Source organism: Oryzias latipes, chromosome 1 (genome assembly GCF_002234675.1).
Source record: "Oryzias latipes chromosome 1, ASM223467v1".
Classification (NCBI taxonomy): Eukaryota; Metazoa; Chordata; class Actinopteri; order Beloniformes; family Adrianichthyidae; genus Oryzias; species Oryzias latipes.
Genome location: NC_019859.2, coordinates 26770692 through 26795284, shown reverse-complemented (window position 1 = coordinate 26795284; position 24593 = coordinate 26770692). Strand labels below are relative to the sequence as shown.

General features: G+C 41.4%; 1 protein-coding gene across 5 annotated transcripts; it reads right to left on the bottom strand.

The window, feature by feature from the left end:
* Positions 1–204: 204 nt before the first annotated feature.
* Positions 205–24415, bottom strand: nacc1 (nucleus accumbens associated 1). Of its 5 annotated transcripts, none has more exons than XM_020699626.2 (8): positions 23815–24415; positions 15859–16009; positions 15506–15748; positions 13851–14069; positions 9002–9476; positions 8068–8365; positions 2029–2126; positions 205–1909 (listed from the first exon to the last, which is right to left on the bottom strand). In XM_020699626.2, exons 2-8 carry the CDS (start codon positions 15982–15984, stop codon positions 1581–1583), a joined length of 1788 nt encoding a protein of 595 aa, XP_020555285.1. In that variant the 5' UTR covers positions 15985–16009; positions 23815–24415; the 3' UTR covers positions 205–1580. The 5 variants fall into 5 exon arrangements, with proteins under 5 accessions (XP_020555285.1, XP_023815003.1, XP_023815002.1 ...); XM_023959235.1 differs by lacking the exon at positions 23815–24415 and adding an exon at positions 23188–23804; XM_023959234.1 differs by lacking the exon at positions 23815–24415 and adding an exon at positions 23111–23199.
* Between the last annotated feature and the right edge of the window lie 178 nt (positions 24416–24593).

The following is a 24593-nucleotide window of genomic DNA, read 5'->3' as shown; positions in this document are numbered from 1 at the left end:
CTGCCTTTAAATGTATCGAGACTAAAGCAAAAGCCTTCAACCTCAAACTGAGCAGGAGCACAAAGCCTTTCAGCGGCGGGGCTTAGCTGATATACAGACACGCTCTGAAGGTCGTTTTTTTATTCACTCACTGAGAGAGAAAAAGAATCTGGATTTTTTAGAATTCAACCGCTCGTCTGGCCTTACTTTCAGGGTTCTTTCAACTTTTTTTTCCTAACTTTTTAGCCAACGTTCTAGCTAACAGACAGAACGTTCTGGTCTGGACCTGGTTCTTCTGGGACGCTCTGCAGCTTACAGAAACCCAACCCCTGATAGTTGGCGCGTTTTAATTCCCACATTGCTTTTGGTGTTTGAAGAAGCTGACAGTGACATAACGAGCATCAGGGTTGTGAGGGATGAACGAATTGTTTGAAAACTCGCCGTCTGACTTCCTGCTCACGTTTTGTTCCTCTAAACCAACCAGCACAGACCCCACAGAGACGCTTCCTTCACCGTTCCCGAATTAGCCATGTAATCGACACCGGTACTGCGCCTGAGGAGAGCTGTGCTGTCACCAGTGAATGCAAATATTCTCAGGGAAATCCATTTCAACAGGAGCTGGACTGAACTCGTACACACAAAAGTACTTGAACTCACAAGGCAAAACTTGCTGATGGAAAAAACCTTCTTTCAACTTTTCTTTAAAAAAAAACTGTGATAAAAATTGGATTTTAGCTTAATTTTTTTTCTCTTTTAATTTTTCTAAATAAAAGGCTCTCTTCTCTTTCTTATACGTACAAAAACTTAGTTCGATTGTACTCAGCCGGCAAGAAATAACACAGTGCATTTATGTCACGCAAACTCTTATACAACCATCAGTTACAATTTTTTTTATCCCTTGAGGGCCTCAGAAAATAAAAATCACACAAAAGACAAAAAAAGTAAACATGTTTTTCAGAAGTAAAATAAGGGAAGGTTGTGGTCATAAAGCCAATAAAACCTGCTGAATCAGCAGCACGTCTCAGACCTAGGGGGTCATTCCCTCAGGAAGCCCTCAGGAGGATTTTTGGATGCTCCTCTGGGTCCTTGTGGAGCCCGCATTCTCAGGAAAGGTCCTGGAGCACAAAACAACAAACAAACTTAAAGGGCTCAGCACAATCTCACGCATGCGACTCTACTGTTCGGATGCTCCACCCCCCGCATACATTCAAATATCAAAACAACAGTGTTACCGGAGTTTGGGGGAGGAAAGGGATTTACCGCCTTCCTCCCCAGGGAATGTCTATGATTGATCATGATAAGAAAACGGCTGAAACGCGAAGTTTGGAGAGAAGAGGTGTGGGAGGGGGACTTCTTTAAATTCTCTGCTCCTCTACTCTTCTCTGTGTCCTTCTGCCGTTCTCCACCAGAAGATCAGCCTGTAACAGTCTAACCTGGGAGACCAACATCTACGCATACCAGGGAAGGAAAGCACAACAAAGTGAACTTGGGAGGTAAAATAAGAAGAAACAGGTCCCCAAACTGTCATGGCGGTCAAAGCTCCTGACCGTCTTTACTTCCATTAGTTGTTTGTTTTTTTGTCCATTTGTCTGATCACTCACTCAAAACAAAGTGCTGCCATCCCCTGCTGCCCCCTGGATGCTGTCTGCTGGAACAGCTCCGCTTCCCGCCTCGCTGCTGCTGGCAGCTGCCGCTGCTGCAACAGCTTCCAGTGAGGCGGGATCAAAGCCTTGCTCCGCCCCCAGTACTTCGGCCTCCATCTTCACGCTGTCAGCCAGGAAGGCAGAGTAGGCGTCACTGTCAGCCATCAGTAGCTTAAGCTTGGGGATCCAGCTCTTCCGGACAACGCGGCGGGCGTTGGTGCACATGTCAGCTGCGATGGCGTTCATCTCACTCTCCTTGAAACTGGGAGCAAAGTTCTGGCAGTAGACTGGAGGAAACCAAAGAAGATTATGTAAAAACAGTCAGTCTGACAATCAGAGTATCAGAGTTAGGCTTGAAGATGGTACCAAACTATCCTCGTGGAGACATATCTTCTAGTGTACTCACATTTGACAGCATGCAGCACTCTGTTGTCAAGAGGTTTGCGACTGGGGTCATTTGTTGATGAGCGGATTCCAGTCCCACAGCTGTTAGCCAGAGTACTCCTGGAGGAGAAACAGAGAAGTCATCATCTGAAACTTTTACAAACTGAATTTCTGATTACTTTTTTTTCTAGGCAAAAGTCACTCCAATCATCTTTTGATCTATTGCAAAAGTGTTTCCAGTGGTCTTTTGATTATGATTATGCTGTTTTTAGCCAAGCCATGATCCATGATCCATGACCCGAGTCTGGGCCAGTCATGGAACTTCTCCCCGACCCAAAAGTACTGTGAGGGTCTGCTGGGACCATCTGGCTGGGACCTCCATCAGGGAAGTCTTTAACTCCTATTATCTCTGCTACTGTTTGGAGCTGTGGTCTCAAGGTCTCTGGTGCCTGTCACGGCGGTGGCGCCCCAACCCGGTGATGGACAACGGAAGTAAGGCTAAGGGTAAGTCCTACCAAGCCTGGCTGGCTTGTCAGTCTTTAGTGGCAGCTGACAGGATATAACCCTTGTGCTATCTTAGATGACCCCACCCTTACATTGACGTGTTCTCCCTACCATGACAAAGGTGGATAAAGGTGGAAAGATTTCATGTAATCCATGGACACCAGTGAAGATAACAAATCATTGAAGAAAAAAGGTTCAGAGCACTGTCTAGTGGGTCTAGATGACCCAACTCCCAACGCTAAAGTGCCTAGGATAGCACAAGGGTTACGCGACCTGCGACCTGGCTGTTGTGGAGACAAAAACTTGGTCCTGGGAGGATTTCGGTGAGGCCATTGAGAAGGACCAATGGTTGGCCTCGAAGAGATTCTGGCAAACAGTCAGGCGCCTCAGGAGGAGACAGCTGTTCTCTGCAGGCACCATTTTCAGTGCAGGTAGGGAGCTGTTGACTGCAGACATTTTTGGGCGGAATACTTTTAGGATCTCCTCAATCCCACTGACATGGTTGGCCTGAGAACACCTCAGGGTCACCCCAGAGGAGTTGGAGGAAGTGGCCGGGGAGGAGGAAGTCTAGGCATTTTTGCTTAGACTGCAGCCCCCGTGACCCAATCCCAGGTGAACTAAAGAAGATGGATTGATGCATGGATGGACTTTCTTAGCCAAACTTTGGAAAACTGTGTTGTTTTCTTTGACATAATTTCCGCAGAGTGCAGTAGTTAATTAGAAATTGTACCATCTGGGTGAATACTTGATTCTGATTGGCTGCTGGGTGTGCATTAAACAGGGATAACGCACAGTGATAACCGCACTCCCCAAAAAAGAAGTTCCGGTCACCTATCTTAAATCTTCTGTATCAATGCACCGGATTCTTTAAAACAACAAATCTTGACTGTAGCAGTGGTGCAGCACCTTGTCTTGTTACCATGACAAGGCACCGCACCATGTAACAAATAGTCAGCTTTTTGTGAAAAAAAGCGATCCAAAAAAAAAAAAAAAAAGAAAAGAAAAAAAAGAATTAAGGACTAAAAACAGGTTAATATTTATTTCTTTTGTAAGTGACCATGGTAAAAGCGGGTTAATGGCCTTCAAAGTATGCATTATCACTTTTTAACGCACTTCGCGGAAGTGTTCGGGTTGGACGGTTCAGGCTTCCACGGCATGCGTTAAGTGATAATGCATACTTTGTCGGCCATTAACCCTAACTTCACCTCTTAGTTATGAATGAGGAGTGAATGAATAATGGAATTATTCAAAGTAAGCGCTTTGAATGACTTGAAAAGCGCAGATAAATCCAAACCATTATTATTAATATTAGTTGCGGGACTGCTGACGTGAGCAACCTCGCTCTCCCTTCCCCTCCCCCTAACAGATAGGTCTGTTTACGCGCTCTCCTGCTAATTTACATCCCCTCACAACACCAACATAATATAACCTGTGCAACAAAAATGGTGAGCAAGATCGAAGCTATCCAGCCGTACAGGTTTGAGCCAGATACCAGCTTGGACGAGTAAAACAAAGACCTATGTAGATCCATTTGTCTGCAAGTGGATGACTTATGGACCAGAGCAGGGAGTTTGTGGCCCACCCAGCGTATTTCTACTTAAAAAATAAGCTATTTTTCAGGCCTTTTTAGATCTGCTCCTGGTTAACAGTACAGACCAAATGTTTGGACACACCATCTCACTCAAAGTTTTCTTTATTTTCACGACTATGAAAATTGTAGATTCACACTGAATGCATCAAAACTATAAAACAACACATGTGGAGTTATATACATAACAAAAAAGTGTGAAACAACTGAAAATATGTCATATTGTAGGTTCTTCATAGGAGCCGCCTTTTGCTTTAATTACTGCTTTGCACACTCTTGGTATTCTCTTGATGAGTTTCAAAAGGGAGTCACCTGAAATGGTCTTCCAACAGTCTTGAAGGAGTTCCCAGAGATGCTTAGCACTTGTTGGCCCTTTTGCCTTCACTCTGCAGTCCAGTTCACCCCAAACCATCTCAATTGGGTTCAGGTCCAGTGACTGTGGAGGCCAGGTCATCTAGCACAGCCCCCCATCACTCTCCTTCTTGGTCAAATAGCCCTTACACAGCCTGGAGGTGTGTTAGGGGTCTTTGTCCTCTTGAAAAATAAATGATGGTTCAACTAAACGCAAACCGGATGGAATAGCATGCCACTGCAAGATGCTGTGGTAGCCATGCTGGTACAGTATGCCTTCATTTTGGAATAAATCCCCAACAGTGTCACCAGCAAAGCACCCCCACACCATCACACCTCCCCTCCCTCCTCCATGCTTCACGGTGGGAACCAGGCATGAAGAGTCCATCTGTTCACCTTTTCTGCGTCGCACAAAGACATGGTGGTTGGAACCATAAATCTCCAATTTGGACTCATCAGACCAAAGCACAGATTTCCACTGGTCTAATGTCCATTCCTTGTGGTCTTTAGCCCATACAAGTCTCTTCTGCTTGTTGCCTTTCTTTAGCAGACATTCTACCATGAAGGCCTAATTCACACTGTCTCCTTTTAACAGTTGTTGTAGAGATGTGTCTGCTGCTAGAACTCTGTGTGCCATTGACCTGCTCTCTAATCTGAGCTGCTGTTAACCTGCCATTTCTGAGGCTGGTGACTTGGATGAACTCATCCTCTGCAGCAGAGGTGACTCATGGTCTTCCTTTCCTGGGGCGGTCTGCATGTGAGCCAGTTTCTTTGTATCACTTGATGGTTTTTGTGACTGCACTTGGGGACACTTTCAAAGTTTTTTCCAATTTTTCAGACTGACTGACCTTCATTTCTTAAAGTAATGATGGCCACTCGTTTTTCTTAGCTGCTTTTTTCTTGCCATAATAGTCTAACACTCTATTGAGTAGGACTATCAGCTCTGTATCCACCTGACTTCTGCACAACACAGTTGATGGTCCCAACCCCATTTATAAGGCAAGAAATCACACTTATTAAACCTGGCAGGGCACACCTGTGAAGTGAAAAACATGTCAGGTGTCTGCCTTTTGAAGCTCATCAAGAGAATGCCAAGGATGTGCAAAGCAGTAATCAAATCAAAAGGTGGCTACTATAAAGAACCTACAATATGACATATTTTCAGTTGTTTCACACTTTTTTGTTACGTATATAATTCCACATGTGTTAATTCATAGTCATGAAAATAAAGAAAACTCTTTGAATGAGAAGGTGTGTCCAAACTTTTGGTCTGTACTGTATATGTCTTCCATCATCAGAAAAATCCCACAAGAACATGTTATACACTCCAAAAACACAGTTTTCATCGAATTGTTCTTTATACACTAATAGGACATCAGAGATGCATCTTGGTCCCCCCATGTGCACACAAGTCCACCCAGCTTTCTGACTTTTATGAAAGGAGAAACTGAAAAGTCTGCTTCTCCAGCTAAAGAGGTCACGACTTTAAATGTACCGTAATTTATGCTACTTTTGTCACACACTTTCAACCCTGCGGCTTATTCAATGATGCAGCTAATTTATGCATTTTTTAATGCATTTTCTCTAACGGCCGCTAGGGGCGGTCGAGCAGAAAGGGTAACAGTGAGACAGGGGGAATACGATGTATGTGTCGACGAAGACGCAAGTTTAATGTAAATTCCTGCTTTGTGAATGAATAGCAGGAACAGACCCTCATCATGGAAAATGCAAGAAGAAATGCATATGATGGAGCTTTCAAGTTAAAAGCAATCGATAAAAGCAGTGTGAAAAAATCCACCATCACCAACAGGTTTGGAAAAGCCAGTCTGCTGCGTGACGGAGAGGACAGTGCAAGCTGAGGATGGAATTTGCCTCAGGATGAGAGTGACACTGACAGCGTAAAGGAAGGAGAGACAGAGAGAGTGTAGTGAAGACTATCTGATGCTATTCCAATCCGACACTGAGGAGGAAGATTTCCATGGTTTCAGTGCACAGGAGGCGCGTGCCGCGCAGAGGTGCCTACAAGTTACTGCTGCTCTCAGTGACTTTTACCGGTATGTTTTTTTTTAACCAGCCCTGTTAGTGCTGTTACTAACATATTGCTGCCGTCTTACTGCCGCGTCACAGGCATTGTTTGGAATAGAGCTGTGACGGTGTGGGATTTGTGATCACCACGGTGATGAAGCAGCAGGAGTTGCTGCGTCACAGTTTACCCCCCCCAAACACAAAATCCCCCCGGCGCATCGCAAATGAATACCGGTACAACTAATAATTACAACACACTATTCTTTATTAACAAATGACAGTAACAACTAACTATCCAACTAGTTAACTAACTGTATAGGTGTTGTAGAATGAGTATGTGTGTGTGTCAGCCCACTGCGTGTGTAAGAGGAAGGAGCAGCGCAAGAGTTAGTGAGAGCGCCCCCTCTTGCGCTGCACAAGCTCTCCCCTCTTTCTTCCACACGCTGCGGCGCGGTTTCAACACATACTCATCCTCATTCTACAACACATGTTTCAATGTGGGCACATGCAGCTTATAGACAGGTGCAGCTTATGTATGTACAAAATGTTTTATCCTTTAAATATGTAATGGTGCGACTTATAATCAGGTGAAATAACGGTATGCACAACAGTCCTGCAGGTCTCCTTGTTTCAAGATTTTGATATCTTATAAGATTTCTTGTTAAGTAAAAATGACTTGTTGCGTCGTCGGATATTTACTGTTTTCTAGTGGTTTTCCTCTTAAGATTAGTGTTATTTTTCTATTTTTAGACTTCCTCTTTTTAAAGTGCTGGGCAACACCGACAATTTGAATTTAATTCCCAGGATTATATTCAGCATTTGACACAGTTCTGTTAATTATGCATGTGTCTCATTTCCATTCTAAAGTCGCTTTGGTTTGAGTAAGATCCTATCCTAAACTGAACAAATGTGGAACTTTATCGATACATTTTATTCTTGCGTTAAACAATTCAAAATAATCCCATCAACTGATTTTGATGAATAAACATTTTCTTAGTAAAGATTCTTTCAATTTTTATTATTTTTTCAGGCACACTCCAGTACTGGAACCAGTTCTGGCCTGAGCTACCAGCATGAACCGTTTAAAATGGAGCCCAACATCGAAACAACTCAACCCACCCCTCCGCACCTAAATCTGTTTGCCCCCCCATCAGCCATCGGGCTCTAACAAGGCAGTCTAGATGGAATATCCAATCTTCTTAGTATTTAAATTTATAACACAGTATTATTACATCTTGTAGGATTAATAAAGTCCATCAAACATGATGTTTTTAGAATCATCAGTTAGATAAACAGACGTGTTTGGAATGTTCAACACACGTGAGTGTTTTCCAGAAGCAGCCATCATCATTCCTCCTAAATGACAAAGTTAGAAAAAGAAATGCTGACCACAGGCTTTCTCCTGAAGCTGCAGCTCTGCTCACTCTGATGATTTTCAAAGACTCTGCCTGTTCATTCACTTCCTGTCAATGTGTCCGCTGCATCTGTGCCTTTTCACAGCTCTGACATACTTTGCTTATTTTTCTGCTAACAAACTACAACACAATAAAAGATGTGACAGAGTGGCGCATAGCAGTGATTTCAGACACCGACCTGTCAAAGAAAGCCGCCAGCAGCCGTCTGAGTAGCACTTTGTGGCGGGTGCCAGCGCTGACGTGGCAGTTCATGAGCTGGGCGCGGGAGATGAAGACGGACGTGCCGCTCACCAGCTCCAGTTTCTCTGCAGGGTCACCTTCCTCATACAGCTTTGGATGGCAGCGGTTCCCTATCTGGTTGATGAGCTCTGCGGGCAGTGAGGCCAAGTCCTGCCGGGACCTGCCCCCTCTGCCCCCCCGCCCACTCCCTGAGTCAGGGGCCAAGTCTGGAAGAGCCTCCACCCGCTCCTCCACCACTGGAGCCAAGAAAGAAATGTCTTCAGTTACATTAGGAAAGAAATAAACGAGAAAACAAATGTTGCTGGTGTTTGTGTGAATAAAGCCTTAGTCACATGCACCCATACAGGTGCTGCGGGTTTTTGGGTTGTCCGGGTCCATACATGGTCGTACGACATGCCTGTGTCTCACCTACTATACCCTTACTTACCCTTACATGTTGTATAAGTGTGCGCTATGACCTGACAACCGCAGCATGCCCATAAAAAAATGTGCATGAACATTTCAGCTCAACAGGCCCAAAGAGTGATCTACGACTTTGATATTTCGTGCGGACTATCCCAAGCAGGTTGGACCATTCTTTGCCCACAGACACCCTATATCCACCTGTAAGGGCAGTTGTGACTATGGCCTTATAAGGGATGCATGCAGATTTAAATATTTTATGGTCATTTCATCTGCATTTCAACACAACAGTTTCTTTTACTCCATGATGTAACTTTAAAAGTTCTTTTCAACGAACCACAACTGTACAGAGTTCAGAATAGTGACCTCTTCATGTTTTTTTGAACATAAGAGTTGTCAGCCTTGCAGAGGTTCTGTAAACATCCTCTCTTCAGAAGCTCCACCCCACAGTGGTCTCCGCCCAGACGCACCTGCTGCCCCAGCGTTCAGCATGCTGTACATGGTGTACATGTTGCAGATCTGCCTGTATTGCTCCTCGGCGCTCTCGTCCGTTATGTCGTCCTCCTCCTCATCGTCGTGGTAACTGATGGGTGAGTCGCTGGTGTACATGCTCATTGTGCCCGGGCTGGTGCCCTCAGGAGTCCCACCGCTGATGTGGTTGCTGCTGTTGTGGTTGTGCAGTCCTCCAAGTCCTCCCCCTAAAGAAACGGTGCCCCCGCCGCCACTCCCCACCATCGCGGCATTAGCTGTTGCTCCACGCCCCAAACCGTCCTGCATTATTGTGTTGGAAGATGAGGAAGAAGAGGAGGAGGAGGAGTAGCGTGCAGCCTTCCTCATTCCACCTCCCCCCCCTCCTCCAGACCCCCCTCCTCCATCCCGGCTCCCCCCCTCCCATAGCCGCTTGGCCACAGGGGTGCAGACCACAGAATAGGGAGAGCTCTCTTGCTGAGGAAAAACAAAACAAAAAGAAAAACGTGTCAAAACAGATGAATACCAGAGGTTTTTAAACAGCTCCTAAAAATCTGAGTACTTTGAAAGCAAAGACCTGACAGACTTGATTTAGTGAAATGAACATGACATGAGAAAAAGTCTGAGGAACCCCTCCCCCTTGGAGTTTCAAAATAGTGCCTGCTGGTGCGGAGGAACCAAAGTCCCATAAACTTATACTGACAAATAAAGAGCTATTACTAAGACATTATCTTTATCAGAATAATCATTCTTGCTGTGCTACATTTTTTAACATGTTCTTGTTAATCTTATTTTTTTCATGATGTTTTTCTTTTCTTTATTGCAAGTTATTCAAGATATAAACCAGGGGTCAGCAATGTTTATGGCATGAAGTGCCAACGTGAAATGTTCTCTTTGGAAATTGTGCCATCACAAACTACAGTGTGAATTCTAATACAAAGAAATTCAAAAACATTTCCTATATATTTGACATTTTATCTAATTCACAAACAGCAGGTCAAATAGTTTTTTTTAAAAACACATTTTCGCATTACCTCAAAAAAGTGCTTTCATAAAAATATGGCACAAGGAAAACAGGCCAAAGTTGAAATAGTATTGTAACTATGGTATGTTTGTTTGAAACCAAAATGCTGCATTTTTGGTATGTCGTACCTACAGCAATAGAATTGGATATGTCAAAACAAAATATCCTCAATTTTTCAAAGAACTTCACAACCTTTAACAAAACAAAGGCGTATGCTTTTGGCTTATTCATCTGTTGTTACATTATGAGACAGTAGCTAAATGTAAGTTAATTCTTTGATGGTGCCCTTTATTGCATGTAAAGATAAATGTTTTTACTTATTCCTTATTTTGCTGATTCTAGTGATAAAATATTTTCCACAGGGGAACAGCGTCATTATTCATTTTTTCCCCCTCCCGTGCATGGAGTGGTGATCAGCTGTAGTATTAACTTTAAAACTTGTTTACATTTCATATTGACATTTGGCAGAAAAGAAAGAAAGTCTGGGTATATTCTGACCTTGCTTGGTTAATATTCAACAAAGTAAACTTATAACTTCATAAATGTCAGCAGCTGTGACGCCGAAAACGTGACCAAATAAAATGAGTTGTGCAGTCATAAACTTGTACAACAGCTCTTGAATCAGTTTAGCTTTTTTCCCACTCACACGTGCTCATATCGCCCCACCTGTGCGCTCACCGGAAACAGTTTCAAAATACAGGAATTATTACGCTTTCATCTCACCATGGAAAACTTAGTTATTTTTTCCTACAGTGCACATTCATGTAACCCTTGTGCTATCCTAGGCACTTTAACATTGGGAGTTGGGTCATCTAGACCCACCAGACAGTGCGCTGAACCTTTTTTCTTCAATGATTTGTGAACCTCACTGGTTTCCATGGATTACATGAAATCTTTCCACCTTTATCCACCTTTGTCATGATAGGGAGAACACCTCAATGTGAGGGTGGGGTCATCTAAGATAGCACAAGGGTTAAATCGCACATTCATGAAGGCTAACTCGAAAACGTGGCAGTATTCATATAGGTGGGCGAGTCACACTAACAGTGCTGCGTGAATGGACCCTTTCATCATGACGCCATGAAGGAAAAAAAGCTCATTGTGAGAAGTGATTGTCAATCAAACCTGATTTTTTTTTTTCAAATCTGAAATACAGACGACAGATCAAGTGCTTATTGTTGTCATGGGGCGGTTGACCTCTGATCAGAAGATTGCAGGTTTGATTCCCGCCTATATGTCTAATTGTCCTTGGGCTAGACACTGAACCCCACTTTCCCTGTGCCGGAAGGTTGAGCAGCAGAGCCGACATCCGTGTGTGAATGTGTGTGTGAATGGATGAATGGAACTGTGACTATAAAGCGCTTTGGGCCTTCAAGGCACTATACAAGTATACACCATTTACTGTCTACACCAGGGGTGGGCAAATATTTTAAATTGCGGGCCACATAGGGTTCTAAAATTGGACAGAAGGGGCCGGACCAGGAGAAGATGCGTGAAGAGAGAAAGAAAATACATGGAATCTGGATGAAAACATTTGGATTGAAAATTATATTTTAAAACAAAGCATTTTAGAGTTTTTAGGTTAAAACTTCTGTTTTCATTTTAGAGCCAATTGCACCAACGGCTTGATGAACTTCGTGTAAATCTTAAGAGAAATGCTGCGTTCATGTGGTGTTTGAATGATCAGGAGAATGAAAAACAACAAATCTTACAACACCACATGGATGCTACAGTGGGGTCCCCAAAAACTTTCTTGTGAGGGCCACAAGAACTCCTTTTCTTTAAACTTTAAACGTCTTTTGTCTTTCTTTTCTTGTGAATCAATTTAATAAAGTGCTATTAATTCATGAGCCTTTTAATAAAATAAATAACACTATTTATGAATTAAAAAATGACCGAATAACTGTGATTTTCAAATATAAAAAGTCAGAAAAAATATACTGATACATTAACATGGAAAACCAATAAATAGTGGATCCTCTCCCGGCCTTTTCCCACTGAGACTTAGGCTATGTTCACACTGCAGGGCTTAATGCTCAATTCCGATTTTTTGAAAAAATAAGACTTTTTTGCAAGGCCATTTACATTTCCAATTAAATGTGAACTTTTGTGATCTCCTGTGTGACCGTGAAATGACCCAGAAGTGACCTGCATGCGCAGAAGAGTATTCAACGAGGAACAACGTCTCTGTTGTTTGCGGAAGTAGCTAACGTTAGCAGTGGATGTCAAGAACAGTGTTGTCAACAGCGGAGCTCTTTTTGCAGTATTAAATTCATTTTCACAAAGGAGCCAGCACAATTACAATCTTCTCATTTTGAGAAGGCATTGGAGCCAGGATCGTCTGTACCCACTGTTGTGGAATGGGGATGTGTATGTGCTGGGGACGGAAAAAACAAATGTGCTGGGGCCGCGTGCGTGTGTAAGAGAGAGGAGAGAACCCCTGCACGAGGTAGGGAATTAGGGGGCAGTGGGGGGCGCACATTCATGTTGTGTGTTATGGAGGAAGGAGAACGATAATAAAAGAAAGCTTCCCCAGAATAAATGCTGTTGACTCTTTATTAACCTGCTCTGGAGAATCTGAGGGTTTGTTGTTTACTGACATTGTCTGGTTCCAACATGGTGACGTCTGTATTGCAAAAAAATGGTGAGTGAATTGACTTCATTTCGTTGGAATCAGAAGTAAGTCTTTTTCTGAGTAATGTCACACTCACTCGCTCCACTTGTCTTATACAGTCAATGGATCCAACAGAAACCATCAGTGCTGCTCCCAAGTCTCAATAAAGTTTTGTTAAATTTTCTGAAACATTTCAGAGGCTGTGCAACACAATTGTTTTTCTTTTCAGAGACTGACTTTTTTTAATCACAAAATTTACATTTAATTGTCATTAGATAAATGAGGTGATGACATCACTGATCCCAGCTTGCATGTAAGCTGTTTTTCAATTCCAGAAATGTGAACAAATGTCAACATTTACAGAGAATTTCAGAAAGTTTGTTTTGCTTCACTGTCAAATGAACAGAGTCTCTGCTCTGTACATGAAAAACATAGATGCTGAGCCATAACGCTCTGCCAGGTTTATCCTGAGGAATGGGAAACAGTCTTAGCCAGATAAGATCTGTCACTTCTCTACCGTTTTAAAACAAACAGATCCTTTATCCACACGGATATGTCGGCCATGAAGAGGAAAAATGTCTGTTCTAGTTTTAAACCAGCAACATTAACAAATCATTCACCATCAAAAAAATTTGAAAAGAGCAATTGTAAAGTTTTCCAAAATAAAGGATTCTGGCTTGGTTGATTCAGACTAGCCTTATTTCAAATGACTTATACAGAAAATTATCCAATTAAAATTAAACAACTTTTCCTATGTTGTTGTTTTTTCACACTAATTTTTTAAAAACAGCTTCATTTTAGAAAAGTACAGGTGTACCATTAAACTGCATTTGGAACTTTTAACTAACAGAAAAACACATGAATAATGACAAAAAAACTATTGTTTGTGATAGCAAATTATATTAAAGCCCCACTACGATCATCTTTCCATCTTTTATTTCTGATTATGCAAGGTGGAGTGGGTCCTTCTCTTTTATACAACATAAAAAAAGTGCATTTCAGTTTTTTAATATTAAAGATTAAACTAATTTCAGTTAAAACTTGCTAATTAAATTTGTGAAGCTGACTGACCTTTAAAACCATTTAGGACTATAAGAAATCCTTTGGATTGTGTTACAGAAGTAAAACTTTTAGGAAATGATTCTTTTTACAGGATTTCTTCAGTAAATCTTCTTGACAAACTGCAGTTTTGCCTTCAGTTTCAATGCCATACCTGCTGCTGTGGAGCGGGCTGAGGTGTGGGGGCCCCCTGTTCAGTCTTCACTTTAGACACCAGGGGTAGGGGTGTCAGGCAAGAGGCGGGTCTCCCCACAGTTGCAGCAGCTGTACTGCTTCCACCCCCCCCAGCTGTTTGATTGACAGGACTCTGAGGCTCGGAAGATGGGGCCTCCTCCGTGTGAAGACCCTGGGAGTCGCAGCTTGGAGAGGACACCTGAATGTGGGGCGACACGCGGAGACAGTTTTCTGAAAATGCACAAATGTTTCATCACAAGCAGCCCTGCTGCTATAGGACAGTGGGTGAATTTTCTACAGGTCTACCTGCTTTAAAAAAGTTTGCCTTATTCTTGCTTCACAAACAAGCAAAACAGTAAAGAAAGGGCATATGTTTACAATTCCAGCATTAAATGGTATGCACTTAAAAAATGACACATTTTTAAGGTTTAACCTTTAACTCTTAGGAGTCATTGGACAGTCCAGCGCATCTAAATTCCATTAGAAGTTTTGAAAGTTATTTCTGGTCATTAAAGGTTTTGCTGACTGTTCATTTCCAACTAGAATGTTGTATTTTTGATTTACCTCCAACGCTTCTGATAAATACTTTATGTTATTACTTTATGGTGCGTTTACCTGTGTGCCGGAAAATGTGATGAATTAGCCTTTATTCTACAGGGTTAAAAAAGCCACCTATTCAGCCAATCAACAAATATCATGTCTCTGGTTGAAATGGCAGAATTATTCATGCATTTTTTGTTAAAAGTTGTGTTTAGCTTTGTTGTTTCACTAAAGTTATATTGCTTGTTGTGATCTTGTCATATGTGGTCAGCTGAAAAAAAACCTGTTTTTGAATTGTGTCTTTATCCTATTTTGAAATCTGTTTTAGTTGTTGCAGGGCATTAGCAGCTTTTTAATATCAGAGGCTAAATTTTAACCTTTTTTTTAACGTTACACTGAATATTTATTTATTTTAAGTAAAACAAATATTATATTGTATATCTTTAACTTTTCACAGAAAAAAGTTTTCCTACTAGAAACAGGATGGCAAATTGACAAAAAAATGTGTAAAATTACATATAGGTTATGCTTGTAAAAAAAAAAAATTCCCAAACAAGGAAAAGTTCAACAGTTTTAAGGTGAAAAATAGGTAAATAAACAAAGATTGACAAGAACAGCCATTATACCATGTACTCCTAATGATCTGTTCAGCTGTATAAAAAAGAGCAGCTGAAGGAAAAATGTGTGTTCTGTCATACATTTTTTTTTCAGTCAAATTAACTGAAACGTTTGTCAATAGGAAGACATTTTGTATTTTATTGTACATTGAAAACAATGTTCAAGGTGATATCAGGAGATGTCCATTCAAGATAAAGTTTGTTGTCCTCATTAGCAAACTGATTTATGCCGCATGGTCTTCTAAATCTAATCAACTCATTTGCAACTAGGAATGAAAGCTGTCGTTGCATTAAGCTGTCTCATTTAGTAACGTCACAAAGTCATATCAAAACACCCACATACAATAATTTTAATGAAGTCCCATGATGTGTTTAGCACAGAAGCAGAACACGGTAACGCTTTCTTTTACCAGAAGTGAATGCTTTGCCACAGAACAAAAAGGCTCTTGAACTCTGAAATGCTTGGTTTTCACGTTACCTTGAGGAAAAACTCTGTCCCTTTCTCCATTATCTGCTGGATTTGGAGGAAGCCAGCAGTGTACATGAGCAGAAACTGGTCTCCCACATTCATGCTGAGGCGGCCCGTGTAGCAGAAGGCTAGGATCTGTTGGAAGCTCTGTGGCTGCACGGCTGGAGGCAGCTCCACCACAGAGCTCTTACCGCCGGCGTTGAACAGATCCCGGAAGTAGGTGCTGCTGGCTGCTAGCACTGCTCGATGGGCCTGATGTGGAAAAGAACAGAGAAGAGATTCAGGCACAAGTCCATAAAAACAACACCATATGTAGAACACAATATTTGACCATTAATTCCACATAAAGCAACAACTCCGACCTTAAAGGCATGTCCTTTGACAACCACGGAGATGTCACAGTAGAGGCCCTGCAGCCGCTGCTCATTCAGACACTCCAGGATGTTGTTGCCAAAGTTAGGGATTGCCATCTGCAGCGTCTGAGCCATAACGCTCTGCCCAGCACCACAGGATCTGCAGGACACACAGAGATGGCTTCACTATTAAAAATGGAGATGTACATTAGATACATAAAAAAGGTGTGAGGTTTCAGTGCATAAATACATGGAGAAATATGTACGAGAGCAAATGGAAGGAAGGTTAAAGTGAGAAAAGATTAGTCATGGATGATTAAAAAAAGACCAAAATGGAGATTCAATCAGTGTAGCACAAGTTGATAGAAGTCAGTTTGTGATACACGAAGAACAAAATAACTAGTTAGTACCAGCAGGAAAGAAGAGCTTGAACCATTAGTAAAACAGTGATTAATAATGATGAGCAACTTTTAAATAAAAGGAGCCTCTGACAATCAGGGATAGTTATATAGTCTTGTATGTGTCTATCCTTACGTCTCATGCAAAACTAATAAACAGTTTAAGCCTCTATCTTCAAACCTTTTTCATTAGATGCTTTCTGAGCTTGTGTTTTAGTTGGACTCTTTCAACAAGGAAGCCCGTCATCAGAAAGGAAAGACTTTTCCAAAAAACAAACACAAGTAAAAAAAACAATCTGCTTCTAAGATATGCCATGTGAAACTAACGCTACGAAAGCTCTGGGGAGCCAAAAATGCGCCATTATACAAAAACTCAATCTAGTTATTATTTAAATCGCCCGTGACAAAAAAAATCGTATCAATCCATTTTTCGCCCAGGCCTACCTCAAAGCAACGGTTGCTAGCCAAACTGTGCTCACAGTGATGAGAATTTGGAGTGTAGCTGCCCTAAGAAAAGATAATACTTTCTATTGTGCCCTGGCTACGACCCCACTAACAGAAATAAAGTAAAGTAATTAGCTTTGCCTTGCCACTGGGAGAAGGAAGAGTCCGACAAGAGCGTTGTGATAACACCCACTTTATCTCAAACACATAAGCTCAGAAACAAAGATTTAAATGAATAAAATAAAATGAGTTTTTCACCTTTTGCTATCTTACATGTCTCCTAGTTCAGCTACTAGTTCAATTTCCTTCCACTAACTAATATATATATATACATATATATACATATATATATACATATATATACATATACATATATATACATATACATATATATATACATATATATACATATACATATATATATATATATATACATATATATACATATACATATCATATATATACATATACATATATATACATATACATATATATACATATACATATACATATATATATATATATATATATATATATATATATATATATATATATATATATATACATACATACATACATACATACATACATACATACATACATACATACATACATACATACATACATACATACATACATACATACATACATACATACATACATACATACATACATACATACATACATATATATATATATATATATATATATATATATATATATATATATATATGAATTAAATATATCTTACTAGTCAATTAGTGGACATTTTGCATGTCACTAGTAAACAAGTATGAGACTTTAGTCAAACCAGTTTATAAGTTAGTTTTACAGGAGCCTTACTGGTGAATTTTGACAGCAAAAAAAGTGAAAATTAGCATGTAACTAGTTAAGTAGTGGCCTTTTTATATTTTCACTAGTTAACTAGTAAGCACAAATAGTGTCCACTAGTTAACCAGTTTACATTTTTAAACATTACTAGTTAACTAGTTCAAATTTTAATTTTTCCTGTCACTAGTTAACTGGTGGTACTTTTGGCATTACTAGTTAGCCTTAAAACAGCCTGATATAAAGGATATCGATTTGATATTAAATAGGCCTAACACAGTTGTGTGACCCTGCAACAGACTGGGGACCTGTTCACGGTGTACCCCCCCCCCCCCCCCCTTTTTTCTCAACAGGAGCTGGGTTGGCTTTAAAACACTAAAGCCCCATGTAAAGCCCAAAATCTAAGCCATCTAGGCTGTTATTATGACTCAATCTAACAAAAACGGTCTTGTGTTAGCAATAGCAATAGTAATAAAGGGCTTATTAAGATCTTTGTTGGTATCAATGCTGTGGCCACAATTGGACTTTCACTAAAGCATATTATTTTTTAATTGGTAGATTTATTTTAATATATCAGCTGAAAAATTACATATCAAATCATTCACATAAAAAGATTTGCTTCAAGATACTAATTAGCATCAAGAGCTTTCATATCATGCAGCCCTAAATGATGCAGTTTCAGCTCAAACTGTTCAAACCCAGCTTTTGTTGCTGCTGCTGAGAAATTCTTCCGGTTTAGATTGAATTTTAATGTTGTCAAAGAAACTCTTGAGATGTCATTTTAACTAGTTAGGTCAGCCTGAGGCCATTTAAACAAAATCTGCTGGTTTCCAAGTCTCCTTAGAGTACTTCGATTTATCTTTCATTCAGCAATCGATGCAGAACGGCAGCAGATACAGCAGAATATACAAGCAAGTGGCAGGAAAGAGCAGCTTTCAGAAGCACTGTGGACGTTGAACGGAAAAGCAGGCCGTGATTCATTCAGTCATTTTTGGCCGCTCCATGATCGCAATGACTCCACTCACATCCATTATCTACCACAGAGTATTAGGGCCACCATAAAAGAAAATAAATAAATATATGAGGATAAAGTCATAAAATGTTGAGGGAAAAAAAATCATAAAATTATTATCAGAATAAAGTCAAGATTTTAAGAGAAGAAAAAAATATATTAAATTTATCATTTCAAAAGTCAAAATTTTACAAGGAAATAGTTGTGCGTTTTAAAAAATAAAGTTGTAATTTTATTAAAGTAAATTTACATGTACAAAAAAAGTAGATTTATTCAGATCCTTGAGCAGCGGATTGTCCCGCAACATGAATTAAACCGGTAATGTTGGATTGTCTTTGTTGAAACACTTTAAAAGCTAAATGTAATATTTTATTTTCCAAACACGCGACCTTCCTTGTAAATTTACTAATGTCTGATGCATAGTTGTATAACCCCTTACTCGTAATTCTAGAACTGTGTGATGATTAAATTACTTTCAATAATGTGCAAGTGTATAGATGTTTTATTTTCATAAAAAACAAGTAACTTGCCCCAAAACAGCCTAAGAAAACTGAATGATTTTGTTTTGTCTGAAAGTATTGCATTGTTACTACTTTAACTCTTTCATAATTAGTAACAATTAGACAGAATTGTTAAAAAAAGTACATCTCCTTTTTAAATTGTAAGCTTTATCAACTGCAAATACAGTAAATCATAAACAATTTCCAAATCAATTTTCTCTTACTTGTCTTTTCATTTAAAGATTACCTATTTAACTTTAATCAGGGATCTTCTAAGCTGTAATATGTTTATTTACTCAATAACAATTAAGTACAAAGAGATGAATATTTTGAAGAATTTTACACTGTAATTCTGCAGCTTTACCAGAGCCTAAACAATCAGAAAACACAAAACAATGTCTTAATCACTGGAAACATAAAAATAAACAAGACAAAGTAACGGTAATGGAATTTCTACATTTCTACAAGAGTTTCAACACATCAAACTACTTTCCTCAATAAAGTAAAATTCAACAAGACAAAAATTAAATTTTACTTCAGACATCTCACTTTTTTTTTTTTACTCAAATATGTTTTCAAACCATTTCTTCCAGTTAAGAAGTGAAGTGTGCACTATACTGTATCCTTAATAGACCTAAATTAGTTATTGTGGCTTTCACTGTGGCCACAATAACTTCTTATATGCCTTAGCCTGCTGTATAGGAATGCATTACTCCAGATAACAGGGATTACAGTCTTGTAGTATGTTTCAGCACGATAAAAATGCATGATAAAAAGCATGATAAAAATAGACCGATTGAGATTAAAAAATGCTGTGCTTACCCTAACCCTCTATACCAACTAGCAAAAATGCTAGATATGCATGATGTAGAAGTTTACCGACATCTGCCCTTTCCATGGCTGTGAGTGTGCACTTACACAGACAGAAGTCCCAGTGAAGTACCTAGGTGTAAGTATGTGCAATCATAGAAATAATAAACAAGCAGTTGTTAAGATGTAGCATGCACAACAAGATAAAAACACTCCATCAGTAAACAAATGCAAAAATAAAAAGATTGCATCCACCTCATGGGTGCTGGGTTATGCCTTAGTCACATGTACGGTACTCATGTGGGTGTTGACCCTTACAGGTGCTTCAGATTTTTGGCTTGCATGAGCACGTAGAAGCTCATAGACAGGAGCGCCTTTATCTTAAATGGAGCGCAGGTGTGTCTTGCAGTTGTTCTTTTAAGCTAATACGGCCACATGAATGGACGTCATAAAAATCAAACGTGCAATTGTCGTGTGTAGTAAGTGTACTGTCAAGTATTTATAGGAACAATGTAAGTTGCAAACACTTATGACGTATAGGTGATGCTAATGTTTGGTGGCCTTTACACTGCACTCCAGTCGTTAGTAAGGGGTGTGTGCTGGCTCCTTACTGATTGCACGAAAGTGCTGGAGGCACGGCGTGTGCATCAAGATGCACGTAGGAACTACACTTTCATTCATCATCTTCTAAACTCGTTTAATACCTTTCGGGGTCACGGGGTTGCCAGAGCCTATCTACTTGTGGGCGAAGGCAGGGGACATCCTGGACAGGTCGCCAGTCTATTGCAAGGCCACAAATCATACACCCACACACACTCACATACACACAGTTATGGAAAATTTAGAGTAACCAATTAACCTATGAAGCATGTTTTGGAATGGTGGAAGCTGGAGTTTTTGGACAGTGGGAGAAAGCTAGAGTCCCTGGCGAAATCCCTGCATGCACGGAGAGAACATGCAAACTCCACACTTCTGTTTTCAGGTCCCCCAGCCGAGACTTGAACTAGGGCCCTTCTTGCTGTGAGGCAAGAGCCCTAACCACTGCTCCACTGTACAGCCGGAGGTACACTTTAATTGTCCAATGTCCAACAGTCAGGCTGTACACAAGGAATGTAGGACTGTACACCTCTCACTTGAACAGCACTAACAAGCTCCTTGTGGTGTGCGGGGGGTGAAAAAATCCAAACGACGTTCCTGCTTCTCACCTTTTTCACCCTTCCGTGTTGTTTGAGTTTGCGCTATGACCTGTCGCCCGCAGCATGCCCATAGAAAAAATGTGCATGAACAGTTAGGGCCTACTTAGCTCATCGAACAATCTACAACTTCATATACTGAGCGGGCCCCATACAGATTTACCTACGGTTTACCCACAAACCGCAGTTGTGACTAGGGCATTCGCTGTGACTCATGAAAACAAACCACTTTTTGTGACTATTTATTTACTAGGGTGTGTTTCCTTCTTCATAAAAATACAGTAATATATTTTTAGGTAAGTGCCCATTATGATTGATTATGTTTTATAACACCCTGTGTGTGATATGTGTGACATGTGGTTTTGTAGACATCCTACCAACATCTCTTTTTCCTCGCTGCAGGTCAGAGGTCAAAACAACTTTCACGATGCATAAAGGGAAGTCATTCACACCACTTGACCCCTGCCCTGCAGTCAAAATGTGCTCCATTACATGCTCTAACACAACGCTAAACTCTGGGTAGGCATCTGTGGGTTATTTTGACCAACTTTGATCTGTTTTAGCTTGCTCTGTTTTAAGCAAATTTACCACACTAGATATGAACTAACCTACTGCAGTAGACTTGACAGCACAAAAAGAGCAGTGGACATGTGAACTTTTAATATAAACATCAATCAATCCATTTTTAAGTTAAATTTCCTGGTCTAAGAAGGTTAAAGATGACCTGTTAGCTAGCTGCAGGCAAAAGCTAAAGCTAATGTGTGTTTCCTGAAAACGTACCAACATAGAAGCCTTAGACGTTTTAAATGTCCAAGAAGAAACTCCGACCTCTAATGTAAGTATTTATCTTCGAAGATCGATGCGGATTCATTCGTCCCCACTCGTGAGTGCAGGTACGACAAGAACGTGGCTTCAGCGTAGCCTCCTCTGAGCTCTGCTGGAGCAGAAACTTCAAACATCTAAAAGTGGTTTATATGCATCAACAATGCATCCATCAACCCCGCGCGCCGCTATCACAGTCGACGGCTCGACCCGGGGGGAGACACCCGCGCCGACGGAGAGGCAGGGCGGCCGGGCAGGGAGAGCTAGGTAACCCCGTGGAGGGTGCCAGTCTCCATGCCCGGTAGGGTTGTCCGCGGCTGGCCCAGCAGGAATGTAACGTAAGGGTCGACAGCAGATAAAACTCAAACTAAAGAAGCATATATGTTTTAACAATCATGTATCGATTCAGAGACGTCTGCTGTCTATGAGAAGCCGAGGACGTAAAATGACCAGAGATTACGTTCGGGACTCTCCCTGTCTGCTCAGCGCGTTGTCGGTTTCGACCGAATTCCCTCCGCCTCCGCTGGTTCGGTACAGGCCAGCCAATCACTAAGCTGTATTGTATATCTCTATTTTAAAAAAATCCTCAATATGGCATCGACACATGTTTTGACTTATCAGAACTACGTTCCCGGCATTACGTCGTTTACCGGGAGATGGGGCGGACTCTACAGTGGAGGATGATCCCGACGCTTCGTCTTTAACCGACATCAACAGGTCATTCCGGGACACAAAAACGATGCAACTGTAGACCAGACGGAGGGATGGATTCGGCATGGCGAGTGGAGAGAAGAGAGGAGGAGAGGAGAGAAAGGAGGGGGAGACGAAACTAAAAGGGGGCCGGCTGGAAAACCCTTAACCCGTTTACCGACAGAACACCGCGCGGCGAGACGAATCGCACACTGCCCGCGCGGGCCTCTTCAGCAGATGCGGAGCGTGCAAAGGAGGACGTTTTGACTTCCACACGCCAGTGAGCTTTTGGCGCAAGTTGAGGCACGCCGGAGGGAGATGAGCCGAGGACTCACTAAGTCACTGTGGGGGGAGACCGGAGTGGAGGGTGGGCACTAGGAGGTATAAAGCCGGTGTGAAGTGGTTAAAGTTTAGTCTGTCACCATGTGCCCATCCCCCATAAAACCCAACAGAAGTTTAACACACGAAAGAAATGAAAAAGGGACCATGCGCCGCATTCTAGTCACCGGCCCATATACATGATGAAGCCCCCCCCAACAAAAAACACATACCATACACACCTACCAAAACACTCAGACAGTAGCGGTACATCAAGGCCCAAACGGACCAGAACCGTCGGTGACTCGCCGCATTTAACTCACCCCTCGATGGTGTTCCGCGAAGAAAAAAAACACTTTCAATGGAGGAGCGACGCACAGAAGCGGACTAGTGTCTCCCTCCGCCTCGCCACAGACAGTCATCCACTGTGAATCCCGCGAGCCAGGAGCACGCGCACACTTCATACAAACCAACACACTCCCCGCGTGCTTGCATGCGCGAGCGGGCACGCAGTCCTATACCCAGGCGAGGATGAGAGCTCAGAGCGGTCGAGGAGGGGGTGCACGGAGCGGGGATTTTTTTTTGTAATCTTTTTTTTTTTTTGAGCCGCAGACAGATCACAGAGCTACTGATCTGACTGATTGATATGTAGATTAAAAATGGCTTTCAATATTATTCATCAGTATTACCATTTTTGATAAAGCACACCATTGGTGGTTTTTTAACTGTTTCTGAAGAAATTCGATTGAGTTTCGTTTACGACTGAAAAAAATATCAACTTTCTTTTCTACTTCTTTAAGACGCATAAAAAGTACAGTATTGTCTTTCCTGCAGAGCATAAGACAGATGGATTGAATATGATGGATAACGCGCAGGAAGCAGGTATGAGGCTGCGTCCTGAGCCGACCCGGCCGCCTGAGCCCCACCCACCAGTCCACCCCCTCACTCACCGAGGCGTCTTCGGCGGTGGAACCCTTTCCCTCCTGTCCAACGCGGTACTGACCGATGCGCCAGGGGCTGTCGGCTCGATCCCGCTTGTCTCCGCGCGCTTCTGCGTCTAGACTCTGGGCAGGTGAGCCCTCTGGGGCCTGCAGGAGCTATGCACAGAATACTAAACAGGGTGATACTGCATTCAGGCACGGCACTGCGCTCCCCGCTCCCTCTCCCTGTCATGCTAAATACTATTAACTCTATAATTCTCCTGTGTCAGATGTATAGCGCCACGCTCTCTGAGCCGTCATTGTCACAGCGCCCCCATCCAGATGTGCAGGCTGGCAGCAAACAGCAATGGCTTGAACTGCAGGGCTCACCTGAATGTCTTCCTCCTTTTCTGAAACCAGGCATGAATGAAACAGAATGGGATGAATTTTGTCAATTTAACAGAAAAAAACATAATAAGAAAGAGCCCCTATCAGAATAGCATCCTGATTATTTTGGATGTGCTTATTTTCTCCATTAAAAAATGCAAAATGTCATAACAACAGTGTTGCATTGCTTTTTTACATTGTCTGTACAGATGTGCAATATCCTATGTTTGTTGTGCAAGATAATTATATGAATTTGCTGTCACCTCTTATTTTCCTCTTTTTAAAGTCACGTTAATTATCCTTTGATCTATTTTCAAAGAGTGTTCTTTTAATTATGATTATGTAGTTTTTAGCAACAAAAAAAATTGTTTTGGAGGAAGTAGTTTCCGCCGAGAATCTGTAGTTACCGGTAATTGTAAATT